This window comes from Panthera leo, chromosome A1 (genome assembly GCF_018350215.1).
Source record: "Panthera leo isolate Ple1 chromosome A1, P.leo_Ple1_pat1.1, whole genome shotgun sequence".
In the NCBI taxonomy this organism is placed as follows: domain Eukaryota; kingdom Metazoa; phylum Chordata; class Mammalia; order Carnivora; family Felidae; genus Panthera; species Panthera leo.
The window spans coordinates 70,083,577-70,107,730 of NC_056679.1; the positions used below are offsets into that span (position 1 = coordinate 70,083,577).

Genomic DNA, 24,154 nt, shown 5'->3' on the forward strand with positions numbered 1-24,154 from the left:
AGGAGTCATTTCCTTTTTTCCAGAAATAATTATTTGTTTAAAGATACTATCTTTAAGATATTTGTTAAGGTATCTTGCTCACTTGACTGTCCAAACCAAAAACTTCAAGTAGTTGTCTCTTTGTTGAGAAACTACATCTCAGTTATCACCTTGATTCCTTTATCTTATGTAGCTTTGAGAATGTTTATGTTCTGTGAGCTTGTTTGCTTTTTATTACTGAAAAATTGGTGGTTGACATAACAGGAACTTGGTTTGTAGGCCTGGTTCTTCAGCTGAGCAAGTCATATAACCTCATTGGACTTTAGTTTCTTTGTATATAAGACAAGAAGATCATCTAAAGGATCTTCTAGTATTAAAACTCTTTTTTATGATTAGACTCCTTTGTGCTTATCTTTTTTTAAAGAATATTAATTTACCCATGTTAATTATAGAAATCCACTTATAACTAATGCATTTATTTGATTCTTAGTCCCAATAGGAGGTGATCATCTTAAGAGTAATGAAGGTGATTTAGCAGGGAGGAAGTTATGGCTGGCTTATTTGCGTACTTCCATAATATTTAGAATAATATACACTTTACAGATGATGGTTCACTTCCTTTTCTTTTTAAATGGGGAAGTTACGAGCACCTGGGTGGCTCAGTTGGTTAAGCGTCCAACTTCGGCTCAGGTCATGATCTCACAGTTTATGGGTTCGAGCCCCGTGTTGTGTTCTGTGCTGACAGCTCAGAGCCTGGAGCCTGCTTTGGATTCTGTGTCTCCCTCTCTCTCTGCCCCTCCCTTGCTCATGCTCTCTCTCTGTCTCAGAAATAAATAAAATATTTAAAAAAAGTTTTTTTAATGGGAAGTTACTTGGTTGTTACTTTATTAGGGGAAATTAAATGGCAAGGCTAGGATGAGAATTCAAGGTCCTTGACTTGTGCTGTTATACTGTGATACACAGCCCAGGAAAAAAATCATTCTCCTATAGTGTGATGTTTGATCACGTAAGAAGCTTAAACTATATTGGAGAATGATAGTTCACCATACAGCAGAAATTTCATGTCATAGGAATGAACTTGGGTTATTGGGCAGAAACAGGGTCTCGGATTAGGTCTCCTGCATTAGTTGTAGGTAGAGTATGGTGCATGGTAGGCTCTCAGTGTTTACTGAATGATTATAGTCTGTTTCCAAAAGAAACAAAATTCCGAGTAGGGGAGGGCTGCTGACACTTGCCTTTGCAGGCCCCTTCAGGTGATTGTTCCTGCTGATTTTGGTCTGTGGCAAGTAACAGTGATGGGTTGAACATAGTTGTTTGTGTAGGAATCCTGGAAGTTTGGTGTTTAGAACACAAAATGTTGTAAAATTTAGACCACCAGTCCTGAATATAGATTAAATCAAATGAAGCTTTGGTTTTGGTTTAATAAAATTATAATCTAAAAATTTTTTATTTTCAATGTTTTGTTTATTTTTGAGAGAGAGAGGCAGCATGAGTGCGGGAGGGGCAGAGAGAGAGGGAGACACAGAATCCGAAGCAGGCTCCAGGCTCTGAGCTGTCAGCACAGAGCCTGATGCGGGGCTCAAACTCACAAACCACAAGATCATGACCTGAACTGAAGTCGGATGCTCAACCGACTGAGCCACCCAAGTGCCCATAAAATTACAATTAAAAAAAAAAAGAAAGTCTTTAAGTTTATTTATTTATTTTGAGAGAGAAAGAGAGCCAAGAGCATGTGGGAGGGGCAGAGAGAGATGGGGTGAGAGAGAATCCCAAGCAGGCTCTACACTGTCAGCACAGAGCCCCAAGTGGGGCTCAAACTCACGAACCGTGAGATCGTGACCTGAGCCGAAATCAAGAGCTGGCCACTTAACCGACTGAGCCACCCAGGTGCCCCTAATCAAATTATAATTTAATAATTTAAACCATTTTGGGGGCACCTGGGAGGCTCAGTCTGTTGATCATCTGATTTCAGGTCAGGTCATGATGTTGTGGTTTGTGAGTTGGAGCCTCACATCAGGCTTGCCGCTGTCAGTGTGTAAGCGCATTGCCTGCTTCGGATGCTCTGTTCCCCTCTCTGCCCCTCCCTCACTTGCACTCTCCCCCCTCAAAAAGAAAATTTGAAGTATTTTGAAAAGAAGGTGGATTTTTTTTTCCTACTGACTTTGTAGAAATCACGATTTCCTTGCATGTAGAATTAAATCCAAAAAGTTGTCAACTATGTATTTAGATAAGGCTTGAATATGAAATACAAATTGGATATTTTTCTCCCAGGAACTCAAGAATATGTTTTATACAAGTTTTGAAAATAAAAATAATGAGTTCATGAGAATACTTCAGAATATTTAATTATGTTGCCACAGTAGTAAGATCTCGCAAAAGTGTTACGTGTGGTTTTTTTTTCAGGAGGGAAGGGACTTGGTAGTATCATACAGAATATCCACTGGCCTTAGAGTAGTTAGTAAAGTGAATATAAAGAAATTAAAGACCAAAACCTTCTTTTCATTCATAACATTTCACTGTTGACATTGCTTAGTGACCGTAAACTACCTGATCGGAAGCTTTTTCTGCGCACACTCCGAAGGTAATTGCGGTAGAGCATGACACTAATAACTCGAGCCTGAAATTGTTTTGAAACAATGTAGTAGAGAATCACATCCAGACAGGTGCTGAGGTTCATGAGGAAGGTGGTAAAGGCCCCCCAGGGATTGTAACTGTTCTCCTCCCCTTCCAGCATCAGGAAAGCAAAACAGATGTGGAAAGGCATAAAGCACACGAGCACCTGCACCACGAGTGTGATGATGATCCTTATAGACTTTTCCTTGACTTTTGGTTTCAGCTTAGATGTCTTCCCATGAAGGAGACTGTGAATAATGATCAAATAGCACCCAATCATGATGAACAGAGGAATCAAGAAAAAAAATATGAGCCGAGTGAAGTTCAACATGTTAATAGCTTTTAAGTGGATGATGTCAGAAATCTTCAGGCAGGTGGCGGGGGTGGAGGCTTTATCTGGGTCTTCATAGAGCAGTAGGAGCGGGATGGTGGTCGTCAGGGTCATTATCCAGATTCCCACACATGTTAGCACGGCTTTGCCTGTGTTTTTAAGTTCTTTGGCATATTTTGGCTGTACAATGGCCATGTATCTGTCAGCACTAATAAAAGCAAAAAGCCATAGAGCAATACTTGGATAAAACACCGTCAGAGCCCCAAGAATCTGGCAGAAGTACTCTCCAAATGGCCACTCGCCTCTTGCGTAATAAAACATCCGAAAGGGTAAGCTCATTATAAATATTAAGTCCAGTAATGCCACATTCATCATATAGATGGTTACAGTGGTTCTCTTCTTGGTGGTACAACTAAAAACCCATAAGGCAGTGGCATTAACAAATAATCCGATTATGAAGATACAGCTGTAGAAGACAAGGGCTGCAATCTTGTATTCTTCTGGGTGTGAGGTGTTATAAGGGCCAGGTTGAGCTTGATCATGAGGAGTGGTCATCTTATAGCTTGTTGGGGGAATGGCACCTAGAAACTGCAAAATAGTTAAGAAGAATAGGAGGAATAAAACCCTTTGTTGAAAAGTAAATGCTTAAAACTCTCATACTTGACTTGGCATGTCAATGGATTTTAACTGTGTGAGTATTTTATGTTGTAGAGACAATATATGTGTCTTAGTATTTATTAAGAAATTCATGTCTTAGGTATTATTACTAATATGCACCAACCTATTAAAATGGTCTGGTGTGTTACAATGCACTGGCAAATTTATTTTTTCTCTCTGCTCACCTCGCATCTCCCCTAAAGAATAACCTTTTTAAAAATGATTTTTTCCTGTAGTGTGAAATTGGGTAGCAAGTATTCTTATAATAAACATTCTTTGATTGGGACTGAGAGAAGGCCATTCTGAATTTTGAAAATAGTTTGCTACTTTTTACCATTATTTAAATATTTTGTGACCCAGGTTAATAATGTCCAAATAATGAATTTTTACTCATTAAATATAGTCTTAATATATAAAATGTGCATTAGAAAACCAATATAAAGGAACCATGTAAGTATCTAATTCACAAGAATTCTCATTTGAGAGCAGGGACTTTTCATTGCTGTATTCACACTGCTTATGGAGCCCACCGGAAGTGCTCGATAAGAAAATGTTTGCTGAATTGATGGAGTGAAGGAAGGACCCACAATAGCTGCTTTCCAGTATGTCAGTGAAGACTTGCTTGGTTGGTCATTACACCTATTTTTTTTTTAAGTGGAAACATTTCTTTATAGTATTATGCTGTCTCAGTTATTGTAGGTCTAGAAACGGCAGTGTGTTGTGCCACGGTCTACAGATCAGGAACCTGACTCTTAGAACAGTAGATGAGCTCGTTTTTAATGCACAGCTGGGAGTCCCTAATGCTGTCCTCCAGATGGTGTTTATTACCAGCATCCTAGAAATGGATGTTGTTGATGTGCACGGAAGTTAGTGTAGTAGCTTTCATGCCCTCACTCTATCTAGATACAGAAACTTAAGTATATTTGTCAAATTAAATGTAAAAAGGAATATCAAAGACAAATAGTTATTAGTTAGAAGTCACTCAATAACTTTATGTGTATGCAAAAAGAGGGTCCATTTCTAATGGAAAGGAGTTTAGATGTGATTGTAAATATCATTGATGGGATGCCCGTCAGAGTGAGACTTTGATCATCCTCAGTGCAACGTCAACAGCAGTGATTTAAAAATAAGCTCCCTTGCAAAGAAATGGAATCTTGTGGTCTCCCCTTGAAACATGGAGGTGTAAGAAAAGTTTCCTTCAGAAATGTCACTTTGCACAGTGGGCTGTCTCTGATTCAGCCCCGAGTCTCTCTTCAGTGAGAGCTGTGGGGGTGGTGAGCAGTCCAGTTAGTGGCATCATGGGCTGTTGATAATTTAAAATGAATTTGAGCAATTGCTGTGGACACACACAAGGTATGAGTTTGTTTTTCCGTTCCCGCCCTCCCTCCCTTTTTTCCTTCCTTCTTTCCTTCCTTCCTGACTACAGCTAGTTTGCCAAGTATCTAAGTTAGATATGATTTTGGAATGGAATTCTGTGTATTAATAGCCTATACTAAAATTTCCAAATATTGGTGTGACTAGAATATTAATTTCTGTCAAATGAGAAAAGCACTACAGAGAGAAATTAAAACTCCAGTATCATACAAAGAAGAATAACTTTGGAGTCTTGACTCTTATTTTTACTTTTCATTGTATTTTTAAAAATGGTAGCAATTGTAATGTAAATGAAAATTTGTATCTTTTTTTTCTCTTTTGATATTGTTTCAGGACTCACTTCCCTTGTCCTCATCCCTGAATTTTGTCACATAAATTTCATAGTTACAAAGCCTTTTTGAGTAAATCTCTTAGCCCTCGTTGGGCTCAAGCTGCTCGTATGTCACCAACACTTGTATCCATTTGCTTAAGGTTGAAAAAACTACGTGTGATGCGTTGTTTTAAAGGCATTACCAGATAGGTCATGCTCTGTACACACAGATACATTTTTGGATAAATATTAAAAAGTGATTGGCTTTCAAGTCAGCATTTCAAAAACTTTAGATTCGGTGATTATCTCTAGTCTTTCTTTTTTAAAAAGCATTTGAGTACATTTTATGAAACAGTGTGACAACAGTGTGGAACCAGGTGACAAAGGCTTGTAAATATACTTAATGATTTATCATCTTAGCCTGTTCCTTAAGTTGAAAAAAATTACATTTACTGTTAAGTAAATCATTAATAATGCAGGAAGATGACAGCACAACCCATTTCAAGGTCCTTTGCCAACATAGTTTCCATAATGTATTATTAAAATGAGACAAATGATTTTGAAATTTAGTAAGTACAGCTTACTTTTTTTTTCTGTCACCACCATACAGATTTATTACAATATTATTGACCATGTTTCCCATGCTGTACTTTTCATCCCCATGACTTATTTTACACCTGGAAGCGTATACCTCTGAAGTATAGCATTACTTGGTGATAATCTGTGATGAAATTAAATGCTACTTACCTTCTGCCCATCAAAAGGCTGTGTTGGAGAGGAACATTTTTCATTATATCCAGTAATGTAAAAGAGAAATCTTGTGTTAAAATCGCTCTTTCTGGAAATGGTGTGTCTAAGAAATGCAGTATTTCTTTTGTCTTAGGCCCTTCTGTTGCTTCACAAAGTTGTTTCAAATATCATGCCTGGTAAAGGAGTTGGTACTTGTTCGGCTGTAGTTGCTGCTTTGTCTCTTTCAGGAAGTAGTGTCTGAAATAAGGCTTTTTCAACTTATGACTTTACCCTGGATGTGGTTTCTCTCTTTCACAAGTGATTTGTTTATGAAGTCATGCTTAGCATAAGCTCCCTTTGAAATGATGGCATATATTTAAGAGAATCAAACAAAAAGAGGAAAATATATTTGGTTCATTTACTTTGATGTTTAAAGTCTGCATCATCTATTGAAAGAGAATGAGATTTTAAAAATATTTTTAGAGAGGCGGGGGGAGGCAGAGAGAGAGGAGAGAAATCCCAAGCAGGCTCCACACTGTTAGCACAGAGTCCAATGCAGGACTCCATCTTAACAAACTGCGAGATCATGACCTGAGCTGAAATCAAGAGTCCAGACCTTAACTGACCAAGCCACCCAGGCGCCCCAAGAATGAGATTTGATGTTGACTAAGATGGGATTCATAGTGTAGCTTCTTCTCTTTTTAAGCTGTGTGACTTTGTCTAGTTACCTAATCCCTCTGAGTCTTTGTTCCTCCTTAGTTTCTGTACAGTTAGGATAGAGATAATACTCATCTGGTAGGATTGTGATGACTCTAAACCAGAAAAATCCCAAGTGTTTAACATAGTACCTGGCACTTAGTACTAATTTAGATATTCCTAAACAGAGTTAACCCTTTTCTACAAAGTTCTTGAAATCATAAAATATCCACTTTTGCTGTTAAAATATTTCTAAGTGGTTAAAATTGGAATCTCATTTATTTGCTTCTGCTTTGCATATACATTTATCCACATAGGTTTGTTTGTTTTTTGGTCCGCAGTGCATCATATCCCTTTTCTGTCACATGGAAGTCTAGAAATAATTCCTTTTGTATAAACATTACTAAGAAATTTTAAAATTACTAAGAAAGGACTGGAATTCTTTAGTGGATTAATTTACATATTGGGAGTATTTTAATCTAGGAAGGGAAGTGAAACCAATGGAAAGGGAAGTGAGCAACCCCAATTGTCGCCTGCCTCATTACATGAAATTTTTTACTTTCTTTTTTCTTAAAAAAAAGTCATCATCTCATTTGCTTGTCTTAAAATTTTACGTTATTTTTGGTTATGCATGATTTGTCAGGTTTTGAAACGTACATGAACTTAATTGTTTATTTTTATTTTTATTTTTTTAATTTAAGACAGTTTGAGGGCCCGTGTGCTTTTTGTCCTTAGATAAAAACTGTAGTAAGTCTGTGACTTGAGGGTGGATCAGCTCCTTTCCCTCTTCCTCTCGTTTCAATCATAGGAGGCCTGTTGCGTTTGCTCTTCTTGCCTTTCCCGTGCTGTCCTGCCAGCCCGAGACGCCCTTACCACTGCACTCCCATCTCTTGGCTTGGCCAGCTGTCGTTCAGCCTTCAGGTCTTAGTTTCAGTGCTGCCTTTTCCAGGAGATTTTCTCTGACCTCTGAAGCTGGGTCGGTTCTTCACCCCAGTAAGCTTCTTTAGTGCTTGGTATTTCCCCCTGTAGTGGCTTGTGTTTGTATTGTTGCTGAGTATTTCCTTGCCTTTTAACCTCCACTACATTGAGCTTTCTGGGGGTTGGCATATGTTGTAGATGTGCACGTGTAGCAAGCATTTAATAAATATTGGTTGAGGGTCACCTAGGTGGCTGTCAGTTGAGCATCTGACTTTTTTTTTAATTTTATTTATTTTTGAGAGAGAGACAGAGACAGCACTTAAGTGGGGGAGGGGCAGAGAGATGGAGACAGAATCAGAAGCAGGCTCTAGGCTCTGAGCTGTCAGCACAGAGCCCGATGCCGGGCTCAAACACACAGACCACAAGATCGTGACCTGAGCCAAAGTCAGATGCTTAACCAACTGAGCCACCCAGGTGCCCCGAGCGTCTGACTCTTGATTTTGGCTTGGGTCATGATCCCAGGGTTGTAGGATCAAGCCCTGCATTGGGCTCTGCGCTACACGTGGAGCCTGCTTGGGATTCTCTCTTTCCCTCTCTCTCTACCCCTCCCTCCTCGCGCTGTGTTTAAAAAATAAATTAAAAAGTTTAAAAAAATAAAAATATTGGTTGAACATGTGACTGAAACAGTAGTAGGTGAAGAAATGGAGTTTTAAGGGAGTCGTGGGTGGATCACTGAGCCCAGTGATGGCATCAGGGACACTTTGGCCAACTTATGGGAGGGAACTTGCCAATCACAAGGCAGATTTGGAGACTCAGGCACTGGGCAGTGACCCTCCTCTCCTCTCTGTGACCCCTGCAGTGCTTCATCATTCTCTGTTCCTGGCCTTTCCTGGCCCTTAACAATACCTTTACGCTAGAAAAGTCTCACAGTGAAAAAAAATGCCCCCAAACCAATTGGCAACAAGTTAACAATGGATCAAGAATTAAGCTTCAGTAGTGTCTAGCTTGCTTCTTTAATACTTGAGCCTAATGAGTTTTTTATTCAGATAGAAGAATTTACCTCATTCAGGGACTATTCACGCAGCTATGATTTCCTCACTTATTTCGGAATAGGAGTGAAAGAGAACTTTTTCACCTTGCAAAAGAGGGATTTCACATATCCTAGGGGATTCACTTCCCTTCATTTTATGAAATAGTCTTTTTCAGTTCCATTTTTGAATTCTGGTTTAGATGTTATAAGCCTTCAGTGAGTATTTTAGCACTGGAGCCCAGTTTTTGGGCGAATGTAGTTTAGTTAGGCCAATTTCATATAGAAAGGATGTAGTTATTAGATTTATACAGTAAATTCCTATAAAACATGCTCTGCATTAGAGGGTTGTCTATACCACAGAATTGTATTTCCTGTTCTTGACGTATTTCTGTTTATCACAGCACGTGTAAGGGGGAGTCTTGTTCTTTTTTTTTTTTTTTCAATATATGAAATTTATTGTCAAATTGCTTTCCATACAACACCCAGTGCTCATCCCAAAAGGTGCCCTCCTCAATACCCATCACCCACCCTCCCCTCCCTCCCACCCCCCATCAACCCTCAGTCTGTTCTCAGTTTTTAACAGTCTCTTATGCTTTGGCTCTCTCCCACTCTAACAGGGGGAGTCTTGTTCTAATTGCATACCCCAGTATTGCAATGAGGGGATCACTGTACTTGTTTGTTTTTCCCCGTGTGGGTGACCATCAGGCCATTGCTACAGAAGACTGGGGTGGATAGTGGATAGCCTGTCCTCAAGAAGAGGGTTGTGAGGGAAGTGAGGGGTGCTCTGAACTAGTGCGGGGGGCGGGGGTAGCTCTTACTGTGTGGCCTTAATGGTTTCCCACTTTGAGGTTATGGAATTTCTGTTCCCCTACCTCTCTCTTTTTCAAACTTGTATCTAACAGACTTCTTTGGCTTTTTGTTTGTTTGTTTGTTTGTTTGTTTTTTGTTTTAATTAGGGAGCTATATCGAATAGTGTTTTCTGGATAAAGAATATTGAGATACTATTTGTCTAAATCTGTTTTTAAGAAAAATTTCAGCACCTTACAGCCATCCTCCTTTTCTTTTGATTCCCTAAATTGTATTATAAATTTAGCAATTCTCAAATTCCTTTTCCCTGGCAACTTTTGTGCAGTTTAAAAATTTTACAGACATATAGACAGGTAGTTACTTACAGCAAACAAATTGAACCCAGAAAACCAAAGTGGTATATAATTCTAGGTAAAGTAGATCTAAATCAGCAATGAAAGTAGAGTTCCTTAAAGATGTTAAGGATTCTCTCACTTAGAGGATCTTAGGAGAAGGCTGCTGCGTGACAGTGACATTAGTCCTGGACCTAGTGAAATCCTGCAGGACCCCAGGCCAAGAGTTGGCAGTGTGACATTTCACTAATTGACTAGAGTTCCAGTCGGAGTCCTGAGGACAGCTGATTGAGTAGAACTCTGTGGTTATCGTGAGGTACATAGCGGCCTTCTATAGACTCTGGTTTCACAGTTAAAGGAAATAGTGCATTCCAGCAACTGGGACCTCTTGGTCATTGATGGTGAGAGTTTAAATTTGGAAAACCGTTGGTTATTAAGTAGTAAAATGAAGATACGTATACCCTATGACTCAGATTCCACTCGTAGGTAGAAATGCATGCTCCTGTGTATCAGAAAACCTAGATAAGAATGTTCATAGTAGTATTATTTCCAGTAGCTGTAGGAACAACCCCATTGTTCAGCTATAGAATGGATAAATCAGTTGTGTAGACATACAGGTGAATGCTTTTTACAATCAGAATGAATCCTGTAAAAGGTGCGTGCAACAACGTGGGTAAGTCTTACGTATACAGTGTTAAGTGAAAAAAAGCCAGACATGAAGGAATTTATATTGTATGATTTCATTTATATGAAGTTCAAGAAGCAGACAGAATGGAAATAACATGTTTTAGGGATTCATGCTTAGGTGCTGAAACTTTCTGGAAGGTTATGAGAGCATGTAATTTGAAGGAGGGCACACCGGGAGAGATTCCAGGGCTGGCAAGTTCTGTTTATTGACCCCCCTGCTAATAACCCTAGTGTGTGTTTTGTGGTGATTCATTAAGCTGTATATCTTTGTTTTGTCCTTGTATCTGTAAGGATATCAATAGAAAACACTTAAAATAAGTCAAGGAAAAATAAAGTAAGGTTAGTCAAGGAGTGCTTGTTTGTAAGGGTCTCATGACAAAAGAACGGAGCTTTATGAGAAAAGGGGAAACTGGTGGGACTTTTGCCTTGTGCTCGCCCCGCTCAGTCCCAAAGAGATCCAGGGAGGGGGAGGTTACTAGAACCTGGAGGGAGAAGCCCCTTATAGTCAGCTGTCGGGAGAACAGTAATGACTTTCTGCTGAGGGACAGTAAGCCTGAGGGAACCACGCCATAAGTACCCCAACTCAGGCTTCTCTTCACTTAAACCTGCTGTGAGGCCCCATTAGCAGAACACAGCAGAAGCTGGGGGTAGGGGTGGGGGGTGCCTTGAGCCTTTGGATGGAATCTGTGCCCTCGGCCTCCTGGGCAGAGCAGGATGGAGAAGGGAATAGAAGCATATGGATTTTCCAGGGTGTGCTGCACTTTTTTGTATGTGTGTTACATTTTATATTCAAAAAGGTTATTTTCATTTTTTTTAATTAAAAAAATTTTTTTATTGTTTATTTATTTTTTGAGACAGAGACAAAGTGTGAGCCAGGCGGGGGGTGGGGTTGGGGGGGGCGGGGTATGCAGAGAGAGACAGGGAAACAGAATCCGAAGCAGGCTCCAGGCTCTGAGCTGTCAGCACAGAGCCCAAAGCAAGGCTCAAACTCATGAGCTGTGAGATCAAGACCTGAGCTAAAGTCTGACGCTTAAATCAACCGAGCCACCCAGTTGTGTCTATTTTTGTTTTTGTTTTTAAAAAAGCTTGAGCTTTGACTTGACAAAGACTGGTTTGACTGTCTCTGCTTCTTGGAAGCTGTTTCTAGGAGTAATTTTTTTAAACACCTTGTCTCAGTTCTTACCTGTGAATCATCTCATTCGTTAGAGCTTATGGTTTTAGACACCAAAATACTAGTTCTCTTGGTCTCTCTCCTGCCTGAGATGTCCCTTTTTTTTCTTGGTGGCGCATACAAATTTTTCCTGGGTATTTTCAGACAAGGAGTGGTTAGTATGGGAGCTCTGCCTCCACCACTAACTGATTAGTTGAGTTATCTTAAAAAAAAAAAAAAGTTTATTTCTCTGTTTCTCACTCTCCCCACCTGGAAGAAAGGGGACGTGGGATGAGGCTTTCTGCAAGGGTCTCCCACCTGCGGCACTGTACAGCTCTAAGACACTCTTCCCTCAGCGATGAGTCATTTATCTTGGTCTCCCTCTGAATTTTTGTAGGCCCGCAGATGAGAGATGTGGACCTGGGGCTCTGTGCCCTCACATCTCTGCACGGAAACCTCAATGTGTCCGGGATTAATTTGGGGAAACCTCATCCCAGAGAGCCTTGAATGTGTGTGTAGATAGATGCCTGGGGCCTCCTCTGAACCAAAGCACCCAGAGCCCCAAGGGGTCCTGCACGTTCCTGGCCTTTGCCCTCTGTTCATGCCTTGTGTCGTGGTGGTGGTTTTCAGTGTGTGTGTGTTTGACTCGTTTTTCCTTTACCTTTAGGTTAACTTACTCTTCTGAACAGATTTTATTTTATTTATTCTTTACTTGGTTATCCATTTCTAGGAGATTGTTCCATGGTTCCAGCTGATTTGCTTATCTGTTTCTACCTTTCTCCTGTAACCATTCCTTTTATATGCAGCAGACAGGCGGTGCAGCCGTGAGAACATGCCAGGTCCACACTGCCCTCTCTCAGTCACTTGGTCCCCTATTCTCTCTGAGGAGAGCTGTCGTTCTTGATAGTAGAGAACCTCTTGGAGGCATTATAATCAGCCTGCAGAGGAAGACAGAAAAGTTGTGCGGGCTTTTGTTTCCTTGGTAATAGAACTGCACTGATCTGGGTTACTCAGAAGAGCTATTTGCCAGAACTCTTTTTCTTATGCTGAAAAATTAATGTGGCCCCAGTGACAAGTCAGTTACACTTTTGCATTGATGTTATCTTCTTATTGCTTATATTTTCACACGGATAGTCTTGATGACCTTTGGCTCATACATCCTCTTGCCATCAGCGAGCCACATGGTGTAAATAGAATCTTAACAGACAGGAGAAGGAAGTGGGTGCTACCACCCTCAGAAGGCAGCCGGCAGGGGTGTGTGTTGGTACCCAGGGACACAGACTCTGGAGCTGCTTCATCCTGCCTCTTCTCTTCATAGTCCTCGGAGGTTCTCAGAACTGGGAGTTAAAGGTGCCTGATGTCTGTGCTTATGGTTGTGAGGCTGTTTTTCCCTCGATGGCACACTCCTCTCTCGTGTTGTTCATCACGTTTTGTGTGTGTCTGGCTAACAAGGACCTGCCACATCCATCTTCAGGGATTTCAGAGCACCTAACAGACTGCTTCACAATCAGGGCCCTTAGTAAATAGGCTGTTGATTTGATTAGTGTCTATGTGTTTATTTTTCTGTAAGAAAGAAAACTATGCATGTCCCCAGAATTGAATACCTCATGTTTCTATGATCACAAAGACATAGTAAGCCAAAGAATGAGACCAAAAATGGTGGAGTACCAGCCCTGGGGTCAAACTGTTTGAGCAGGAGAAACATTATTAGAGTATCAGAGACATCCTTGCAATTTACTATTGGAGGAGAACCGGCCCAGCTAGTAGTGCTGGAAGTAGTGTTAGATCACTCCTGTATGTCATTCTGCCTTACAGACCCACATGGCAAGGCTCATCAACAAACTCTGTGTTTTTACTGCCCCCTAGAGGTGATTAGCTGGCTTTGGGGTTCTTCACTTTTATCTGATCAGAAGTCTTGTTGAGATTGAAATAAAATTTTTAAAAAGCCGTTAATCGGTAGAAGGTAATGAAAATATTTTCATGCTAATTTCTAAATATTCCTGTATTGGGTAGTATTCAGTAGTGGACATGTCCTCATTCCTCTGATAAAACATTTTTGCTTATAGACCAGATCTGCCTTCATCGCAGTTTTTTTTTTTAGGAAACCATTTTCCTCTGTAGAACATGGTATCTCTGGGCGAGGGCCTTGAGAAGATTCCATTTTAAATGTTATTTGTGCCTGATATTCTACTAAGAGTTCAACATAAAGGTGGCCTTGGAACAAATTTGATACGGTTTCTTAAATGTTTTAATTGCAGGAAAATGAAACAACATGAAATACAGTGCAGTAGTGTTAAGTACATTCACGTGAGGAGCAACCAAGCTCCAGAACTTCTTTCCTCCTCCCAAACTGAAACTGTGTACGCATTAAACAGCAACTCTCATCCCTCCCTTCAGCCCCTGGCAACCGCTCTACATTCTAGATACCTCAGATACCTCATGTAGGTGGAATCCTACATGTTTGTCCTTTGTGCCTGGCTTATTTCACTAAGCATGATGTCCTCAAGGTTCATCCATGTTGCAGTATGTGGCTGAGTTTCCTCCCTTTTTAAGGCTAAGTACTATTCTGTTGTGTTACAGCAGATTTTGTCCATTTGGCTGCTGGTGGACACTTGGGTTGCTTCCACCTTGTGGTTCTTAGGACTAATGCTGCTGTGAACATGGGTTACAACTATCTCTTCGAGACCCTGCTTACAGTTCTTTTGGGTATATACCCAGAAGTAGAATTGCTAGACTATATGTTAATTCTATTTTTAGTTTTTGAGAAACCACCATACTGTTTTCCATAATGGCTACACCATTTTGTTTCTACCAGTAATGTGCAAGGGTACAAATTTCTCTACAGCTTTGTCAACACTTGTTATTTTGTTTTGTTTTGATAATAGTGATTCTAATGGGTGTGAGGCGGTATCTCATTGTGGGTTTGATTTCCATTTCCCTGGTGATTATTGATGTTGAACATCTTTTCATGTGCTTGTTGGCCATTTGTATGTCTTCTTTGGAAAAATGCCTATTCATGTCCATTGTCCATTTTTTTGTTTGTTTTTTTTTTGTTTTATTTAGTTTTGAGAGAGTGTGAGCAGGGGAGGGACAGAGAGGGGGGACAGAAGATCTGAAGTGGGCTCTGTGCTGACAGCAGTGAGCCTGATGTGGAACTCCAACTCCTGAACTGTGAGATCATGACCTGAGCTGAAGTCGGACGTTCACCTGGCACCCTTCCATTGTCCATTTTTAAATCAGTTTGTTTTTTGTTGAATTGTAGGAGTTCTTTATATTTTCCAGATAGTAACCCCTTATCAGATGTGTGGTTGCAAATATTTCCTCTTATTCTGTAGGTTGTCTTTTTACTCTGAGTGTTCCCTGTGATACACAGAAATTTTTTTGGCTTGGTTTTAAGTCTGTTCATTTTGTCATATTCTCATGTAAGGATTAATTGAAAAGCTTTAAGTTTTTAAATGGTAGGGTAGGGTAGGGTAGATTTTCAAGTAAAATCCATGTGGTTTTAAAGGACCTTTCCCAGTGATTTAATCTGAAGAGTACCTTGAGTATTTAACATCTCTCCATCATCCAGGAGGGTGTAAAATAGGGTAGGCAGAAACCAGCTGTGCTCCAGAATTGGCTTACTTCAGAGCCTCCCACTTGCTAATGCCTTTTTCTTATGCTCTGGGAATTGTTTGTCTCTGCTATTATAATAATATGAAAATGAAGAATAACATTTACCTTCTTACAGTGTTCTTGTTCTGTGCTTGTCCTGACTGATGTTTATCCATGATTGCTTTAAAAATATAGCATGTCTGCTCATCATATTTTCAAATTACAGAAGCTGGGAAGATGTTTTAGTATCTTTAGGCTAAGCTCTTGTAACAAAGAAACTCTGAATGCAGGGACTCAGGGAACAGATATGTTTTCTCTTTGTAACATACCTGGTAGGTAAGTGAACTCTGTTCTAGGAAGTCATTAAGGAATTGTGGCGGTGGGACTCAGTCATCCTCCAAGGTGACTGTCAATGTTTCCATTTCTAGCCAGCATTGAGGAATTAGAAGGGAAGTCCAGGATGAGGGATTGCTTTTTCACCAGGTGCTTTGGAAATTGTAAATGTCACTACTGCTCACACATCACTGGCAAGAACTTGGTTATGTAGTCGCACTAGCCATAGGGGAGGCTGGGAAACAGTCCTTAGCAAGGCAGCCAAATCCCTAGAGATACTTGGGATAAATGGGTTTTGGGGGGAACTGCTGGTCATGTCTTCAAAGAGCAATAGCTATGACACATTAGCTGGTTTAGCAAACTGGAGTCATGAGCTCAAAATGAACATATAAAACACTGAAGAGAGAACATCGGGTTTTCTGTTCAACCTATAGAAATCAACTGTGGAGCACTGAATGTCATAATTGTTTTGGCAGTCACGTTTGGAAAAGCCATGGGAAGCCAATGAAATAGCATCAAGATGTGACTGCCAGTTAACGTTTATGTACTTGTAGATGCCATGCGTGGTATTCCAGGGCAACAAGTATGGATCTGATGGTCCTGGTCGACATCGGGAATGGGTGAGGAAGCAGACCTTCCATGTGAGAAATTGTTGAGAGAGCAGGAGAGGAGAAGGTGGGGGCAAGAGAACAGTCTTCAGTTACTGGCTGCTTTATGAATGTGGAGTCAGGGGCGCCTGGGGGGCGGGGCTCGGTTGGTTGGGCATCCAACTCTTTTTTTTTTTTTTTTTAATATATGAAATTTATTGTCAAATACAACACCCAGTGCTCATCCCAAAAGGTGCCCTCCTCAATACCCATCACCCACCCTCCCCTCCCTCCCACCCTGGGCATCCAACTCTTGATTTCCGCTCAGGTCACAATCTCATAGTTGTAAGATCTAGCCCCACGTCGGGCTCCACACTGGGTGTGAAGCCTGCTTAAGATTCTCTCTCTCCCTCTCCCTCTGCCCCCCTTCTCAAAAAAATGCAGAGTTAAAACTTGGGGGCAGAGAAATGGCCAAGGGTGAATTAAGACTACAGAGGGATGTTATAGGAAGCTATTGGACTTGGTAAGCAATAACTATGGCACTCACTGTCTCAAGGCAAAGTGATTCGCTTGGGAGGTGCTGCACTTTGGACACTGAAGATACTCTAGCAGTGAAAGCACGGGGCAGGGCTGTTGTCTAGGAAATCCACACACTGAGTAGGTAGCAAGAATGAAGTCCCTGTGAAAGCCCTTTAAACCCTGAGCATCTCTGATTCCATGTTCTTCTTTACTGTGGGGTTCATTGCGTGCACACCCTTCCCCCCCACTAGAATATTCATTTAAGAGTAAAGAAAGCCAGTCATTTGTGACAATATGGATGGACATTGAGGGCATTATGCTAGGTGAGATAAGTCAGACAGAAAAAGATACTGTATGATCTCACTTAATAATGTGAAATTTTAAACCAAACAAAACCAAGTTTATAGATAAGAGAACAGTTGATGGTTGCCAGAGGCAGGGGCCGAGGGGGTGGGGAAAATGGCTCAAGGGAGCCAATAGTACAGACTTCAGTTATAGGATAAAAATAACTCCTGGCGATAGAATGTACACCATAGTGATTATATTGCAGTGATATTGCACATCACTTTGGCAGCACATACACAAAGATCAGGAGGGTACAGAGATTAGCATGACCCCCATGCAAGGAAGACACACAGATTCATTAAGCATTAAAAAATACTATATTGCATATATCAGAGTTGCTAAGAGAGTAGATCTTAAAGTTCTCATAAGAAAGAAAATTCTGTAACTATATATGGTTACAGATATTAACTAGACTTGCCATGGTGATCATTTTGTAATACATATGACTACCAAATAATTAAGTTGTGCATCTGAAACTAACATAATTTTTATATCAGTTCTACCTCAATAAAAATAAAATAACAAGGCCATAATTCAGTGCAATATAGAATTATTACACTATTGAAATAAACTGTAAAATGAAAAGGGTCTATTATTTTTTGACATAATCTGAATGGTTGACTTGACTTTCTTATGAGCAGAGAGTATTTAAAATTTTTTGAAACATATACTTCCAGAAAATACTTTATTTTTTTTTTCAGTATATGAAGTTTATTGTCAGATTGGTTTCCACACAACACCCAGTGCTCATCCCAAAAGGTGCCCTCCTCAATACCCATCACCTGCCCTCCTCTTCCTCCCACCCCCCATCAACCCTGTTTGTTCTCAGTTTTTAAGAGTCTCTTATGCTTTTACTCTCTTCCACTCTAACCTCTTTTTTTTTCTTCCTTCCCCTCCCCCATGGGTTCCAGAAAATACTTTAAAAATTCTTAAAGAGTGGGCACCTGGGTGACTCAGTTGGTTAAGCATCTGACTTTGGCTCAGGTAATGATCTCACGGTTGTGAGTTCGAGCCCCACATCAGGCTCTGTGCTTAAAGTTCAGAGCCTGGAGCCTGCTTTGGATTCTCTATCTCCCTCTCTTTCTGTCCCTCCCCCGCTCATGCTCTGCCTCTCAAAAATAAATAAAAACGTTAAGAAATTCTTAAAGAGGAACAGAATGAAAGAAATCTTGACTCCTTTAAAATAAGGGCAAAATGACAAGACCTAAATAAGGGATTGGTAGGGTGACATCTTTGAAACATTTGTAAAATAAAATGTACAAAATAATTTATATTTTTAATATATTACTAACAATTGTTACAGAACTTTAATAAGGACTATTTACACTTCGGTGTTAAAGCTCTTTTTCTGAAAGAGCACCTCAGCAATTTAATGTGTTTTGCCTGCAGTCACACTGTGAATCACTAGATGGCAGCGTTAGGCAGAACTTGATAATAGAAGCTGTAACCCTTTTCTGAAAGTTATTAACTGTGGCCCAAAAGGCAAAATAGTTTTGTAATCAAATAAGAGAGAGACCTGTTGCATAATTGTACAAACATTTGAACAGACACTGTAAGTACTTTTTAGAGCATGTATACCATAGAATTTAAAATAGGTATTGTGTAAGTGTGCTTAGCTTTTCCTAAACGACATGACAAAGTATTTCTTTTTTTTAATAGTGTATGCTGACATTTAAAAAAAATGTCTTTAATGTTTATTTTTTGAGAGAGAGAGAGAGAGAGAGCGAGTGCCAATGAGGGAGGGGCAGAGAGAGAGAGGGAGACACAGAATCTGAAGCAGGCTGCAGGCTGTGAACTGTTAGCACAGAGCCCGACATGGGGCTCAAACTCGTGAACTTCGAGGTCATGACCTGAACTGAAGTCCGATGCTTAACCGACAGAGTCACCCAGATGCCCCCATGACAAAGGATTTCAAATGCCATAGGTATAATAATTGTGAAACTCCTGTGATATGCATCTAATAATTTTAGGTTCTGATTATTAGTGGGCTCAATACAGCACAAATCCAAATTTATCCCTAAACAAGGTGAAGGAACATCCTTCTTGGCCCCAATAGTAACCTTAAGGAAAAAAAATACTCTGTATCATCTGAAAATTATTAGACTAGCCAAAGAGAATAATGAGCAGAGATTTTTGTCAGAGGGATACAGTATTCTGTTCAGTGTTCTGTATCTCTGAAGTCTTGGATGAGGCACAAGCTGTATTGTTACCAGAATGCACGTGTGTGTAACTGTTAGTAAGAAAACAGTTGGAATTTAGCAGAGGTGGATATTACAATACCATATTATAGTCCTTGGCTTTTGTCTTTCCAAATAATGTACCTTGAGCACAGATGGAGTAGTAGATTTTGATACCTACCTCTAGCATTTCTGTATATATCTCCAAGGGTATAGGTATCAACAATAAGTAGAAATGCTCAAAACTCATAAACTGAGAAAGTAGGAGACAAGAAGTTGCACTTAGACACGTAGTCCTATAGAAATTGGTGTTGTTGGTGTGGACATACACATGAGTTAGTTCTAAGGAAGGATAAAAATAAGGAACAGGAAGCTGAACTGTGAAAGGTGATTTCTATTATACTGTCTGTGTACTTATCATAACTTAGAAAATATCCTAATGTTTTATGGTAAATTATTTTTTAGAAAAGTCAGTTTTAGTCATTTTTTTTTTTTAGGAAAAGAAGAAAGAACTTCCACAGTAGAGAAAGGAATACCCTTATCTTGATCCTCCCTTGTATAAAGTAACTACTTAGTTAATGTTTGAGCATGCATGTGTATTTGCATGAATTAATGAGAGAATTCTACCACATATTTTGCAAGAATGATCATCTCTCTCTAATTTCCTCATTTTTTTCATTCAATAAGTATTTGTTGAACACCAACTTTATGATAGACACTCTTCTGGGCTCTAAGGATCCTGAACTGATCAAAACAGACACAGTATTTCTCATTGAATTTACATTTTAATTGGGGTGGAAGGCAGTAAACAAGATAATATAGTGTGTGTGTGTGTGTGTGTGTGTGTGTGTGTGTGTGTGTGTGTGTGAGAGAGAGAGAGAGAGAGAGAGAGAGAGAGAGAGAGAGAGAGAGAGATGATGGTACACACTGTGTAAAAATCAACTAACCAGTCAGCCAGTGCAGGGAATAGCAGGGCATGAGTCGGGTTGCAGTTTTAAACAATATGGTCAGAAATGGCCTCAGTGAGCAGGTGACATTTGAATGGAAACATGGAGGAGTCAAGGAGTGAGCCATGCGGCAATCTGGGGGAAGTATATTTCATGCATAAGGAACTGTCAGTGCAAAGGCCCTCAGGTGGAGGACTGACTTAGGCAACTGTGTAGCTGTAGCAGAGTAAGCCAGGGGGGATTAGTAGGAGATGAAGTCACGGAGATAGGAGAGGTCACAGGGCCTTACAGGCCATTGTGCAAGCTTTGGCATTTACTTAGAGGGCATTGGGGATCATTTATGATTCTTCAGGAGTTGGAGGCACATTGGTCTGTACTATGTTTGCCATTATTGTTCCTGTTTCCTTAAGAAGGTATGTAATCGTTTTACTCATTAACTTCTAGTAACGCTAGTTACTCGTAGTTCTCCAGTGATCAGATTCTCCCACAGGGCAGGCTGTTGCCTCTTGTGGTTTGTGATTTTTTGATTGTGAACTCATTTTCAGTGGATTTTGTGTGCTGTTGGAGCTCCCATGTGCCCTCTCATGGAAGTATCCCTACAGAAGGACTTTGTATTTTACTACTGCTGAGTCCCCAGGCATTTTTGTTGTCCTGGACTAACTTATTTTATTTTCTTACCTTAGAGTTTCCATACCATTCCATACCATTAAATCTAGACCACAAATTTAGGTATGATACAGGCTGTGGATTTTAAGTATTTGTTGGACCTGTTTATCTTTTCTTTTGATGTGAGCTAAATGTCTTCACTGCTTCATTTGGCTAAATGGAATATATTTTTATTTTATTTTTTATGTTTATTTATTTATTGGGGGCAAGGGAGGGGGGCAGAGAAAGAAGGAGAGAGAGAATCCCAAGCAGGCTCTCTGCTTTCGGCTCAGAGCCTGATGTGGGGCTCAAACTCAAGAACTGTGAGACTGTGACCTGCGGTAAAATCAAGAGTCAGACACTCAACCAACTGAGCCACCCAGGTGCCCCTAAATGGAGTATTTTTAGCCTTCTCTAAGGTATAACAGGTCTTTGAGCATCTGGGCTCAGTCCCAAGTATTCCTCCTTAAGCAACCTGAGGCCATGTCTTCTATCTCTGACTAGGCCTAAAAATCCAGCCCCAAGTCCTGGGGGGCTCATATCTAAGTACCTTGGGGTCACAGAAGCAGTATATGCTTTGATTTTTGTCTTTGTTCTGAATTTGGGTTTATTACAGAACTTTTTAAGCATATACAGAAGTGGAGAGAATACTGTATGAAACCAAGTTTCTTTTCTTTTTTTTCTTTTTTTTTCAACGTTTATTTTTGAGACAGAGAGAGACAGAGCATGAACGGGGGGGGGGGGGGGGCAGAGAGAGAGGGAGACACAGAATCTGAAGCAGGCTCCAGGCTCTGAGCCATCAGCCCAGAGCCTGACGCAGGGCTCGAACTCACGGACCGCGAGATAGTGACCTGAGTTGAAGTCGGACACTTAACCGGCTGAGCCACCCAGGCGCCCCTGAAACCGAGTTTCAACTTCACCCACTTTCAACAGTGACCAACTCACAGTCATCTTGTTTTATCTGTAGCGTCATAGGGTGTGTGTGTGTGTGTGTGTGTTGTGTGTATTCATACATGCCTGCTTGTTTGGTCCTTATTCAATGCCATTGGTCTGTTTATCTGTTCATGTGTTCCATATTCTAATATCTCTAAATTATTTTGCTTTTGAAGTATCTGTTAATATCTAGTAGAACAGGCCACTTTTTTGTTCATCTTTTTTTTTTTATTATTTTTTTTTAACATTTATTTATTTTTGAGACAGAGAGAGAGCATGAACAGGGGAGGGTCAGAGAAAGAGGGAGACACGGAATCTGAAACAAGCTCCAGGCTCTGAGCTGTCAGCACAGAGCCCGACACGGGGTTTGAACCCACGGACCGCAAGATCATGACCTGAGCCGAAGTCGGACACTTAACCGACTGAGCCACCCAGGTGCCCCTCATCTTTTTAAAAATAATCTGGGGCACCTGGGTGGCTCAGTCGGTTAAGCGTCTGACTTGGGCTCAGGTCATGATCTTGCAGTTCGGTTAGTGAGTTTGAGCTCCGCATCGGGCTCCCTGCTGTCAGCACAGAGCCCACTTCAGATCCTGTCTCCCTGTCTCTCTACCCCTCCCTGAGCACATGGGCTCTCTCTCTGAAAAATAAATATTTTTTAAAAATTGCTTTTAAAAAGTAACCTAACTATTCATGTACTTTTATTCTTCCATATAAGATTTAGAGTAAGTTAATCACTTATCTTAAAATTTTAGCTGGAATTTGAGATGGCGTTTAATTTATAGATTGATTTGGGAGAGAACTGATACCTTTGTTAAGTTTTCTCATCCAAGAACAAGCACTATTGCTCCATTTATTTATAACATGTTTATTAGATTTACACATGTTTTGTACAGATCTTTTGTATTTTTAGATACCACGTAGTTTTTGTTATGGTGAGTGCTATTGTATTTATTACATTTCCTAAGTGTAGCTGTTTTATTGCTGACACAGAATTCTAGTTACTGATTTTTGTAAGTTGATCTTGTATTTAGCAGCCATATTGAACCCTCCTGTTTACTGATTCTGTTCATTTTTCTAGGTGGCGTGATAAGTGGATGTTTTACTTTTTCGGAAACCGCCAAACTGTTTTCAAAGTGTCTATAACATTGTGCACTCTGGTCAGCAATGTATTAGAGTCAGTTGCTCTTCATCCTCAGGTCATTTGGCAGTATCAATAAAAAAATGCCATTTTTTTAATTGAGCCTGGGTGGCTCAGTCGGTTGAGCCTCTGACTTCGGCTCAGGTCATGATCTCACAGTCTGTGAGTTCGAGCCCCGTGTCGGGCTCTGTGCTGACAGCTCAGAGCCTGGAGCCTTTCGGATTCTGTGTCTGCCTCTCTCTGACCCTCCTCTGTTCATGTTCTGTCTCTCTCTGTCTCAAAAATAAATAAACATTAAAAAAGAAAATTTAAAAAAATGCCATTCCGGTGGATGTACAGTGGTATGTACTGCCTACTATTATCTTATTTTGCATTTTAAAGATTAGTGATGTGTTGAGCATTTCTCCCTATGCTTATTTGCTGTTGGTACCTCTTTCAAATCCTTCCTGTTTAAATTGTGGGTTTTTTTTTTTCTTATTATCGAATTGTGAGAGTTCATTAAATTTTGGACATGAGGGTTGTTTTTTTGTTTTGTTTTGTTTTTTATCAAATGTGTATTCTGAAAATATTTTCTCCCAGTCTGGCTTGTCTTTTCATTTTCTGAATAGATCTTTGAAGAGCATAGCAAAAATTTTGGTGAAATCTAATCTATCAGTTTGAGGGGTTTTTTTAATAGCTCATGTTTATTGTGTTCATTCTAAGAAAATCTTTACCTAACTTATAGGTACAGAAATTTGACAGTATTAGGTTTTTTTTTTTTAATTTAGGTGTATGACTCATTTTAAGTTAATTTTCACGTATGATATGAATTATGAGTTGAAGGTCATATGTTTATATATGGATATGCAATTGTTCTAGCCCTTGTTTTTGAAAAGAGTATCTTCTTTAATAGATTATCTTGGAACCTTTGTTGAAAATTACTTGCCCAAGTATATACGGGTTTATTTCTGGATTCTCTTCAGTCTCATTGACATGAATGTTTCTCCTTTTCTCAATAGTGCACTGTCTTGATTATTGTAACTTTCTAAATCTTGAGGTCAGATATTGTCAAATCTTCAAACTTTTTTGTTTGAAAATTGCTTTGGCTATTCTAATTCTTTTGCTTTTTATTATGAATTTCGGAATTTCACTGGGATGCAGCTGACTTTATACATCAATTTGAGGAAAATTGGTGTTTAAGTCCATGCATATGGATTATCTCCATATATTAAGGTCTGTTTTTAAAAAATTTCTCTCTTCTGGAATTCTAGTTTTCAGCAAATTTTGCTAGATCCATATCTGAGTATTTCATGGTGTTTGGTGTTATGGCAAATGGTATTTGCA

At 39.9% G+C, this 24,154-nt stretch overlaps 2 protein-coding genes across 3 annotated transcripts in view; one reads left to right on the forward strand and one right to left on the reverse strand.

Annotated features, from left to right (window-relative positions):
• Positions 1 to 24,154, forward strand: part of UBAC2 (UBA domain containing 2) — a 180,629-nt gene that overhangs the window by 47,341 nt on the left and 109,134 nt on the right. The gene's annotated exons all lie outside the window — the stretch shown is intronic.
• GPR18 (G protein-coupled receptor 18) lies at positions 1,941 to 6,079 on the reverse strand. Its single transcript, XM_042929676.1, has 2 exons — positions 6,012 to 6,079; positions 1,941 to 3,511 (listed from the first exon to the last, which is right to left on the reverse strand). The coding sequence occupies exon 2, from the start codon at positions 3,476 to 3,478 to the stop codon at positions 2,483 to 2,485; it is 996 nt and encodes a 331-aa protein (XP_042785610.1). The 5' UTR covers positions 3,479 to 3,511; positions 6,012 to 6,079; the 3' UTR covers positions 1,941 to 2,482.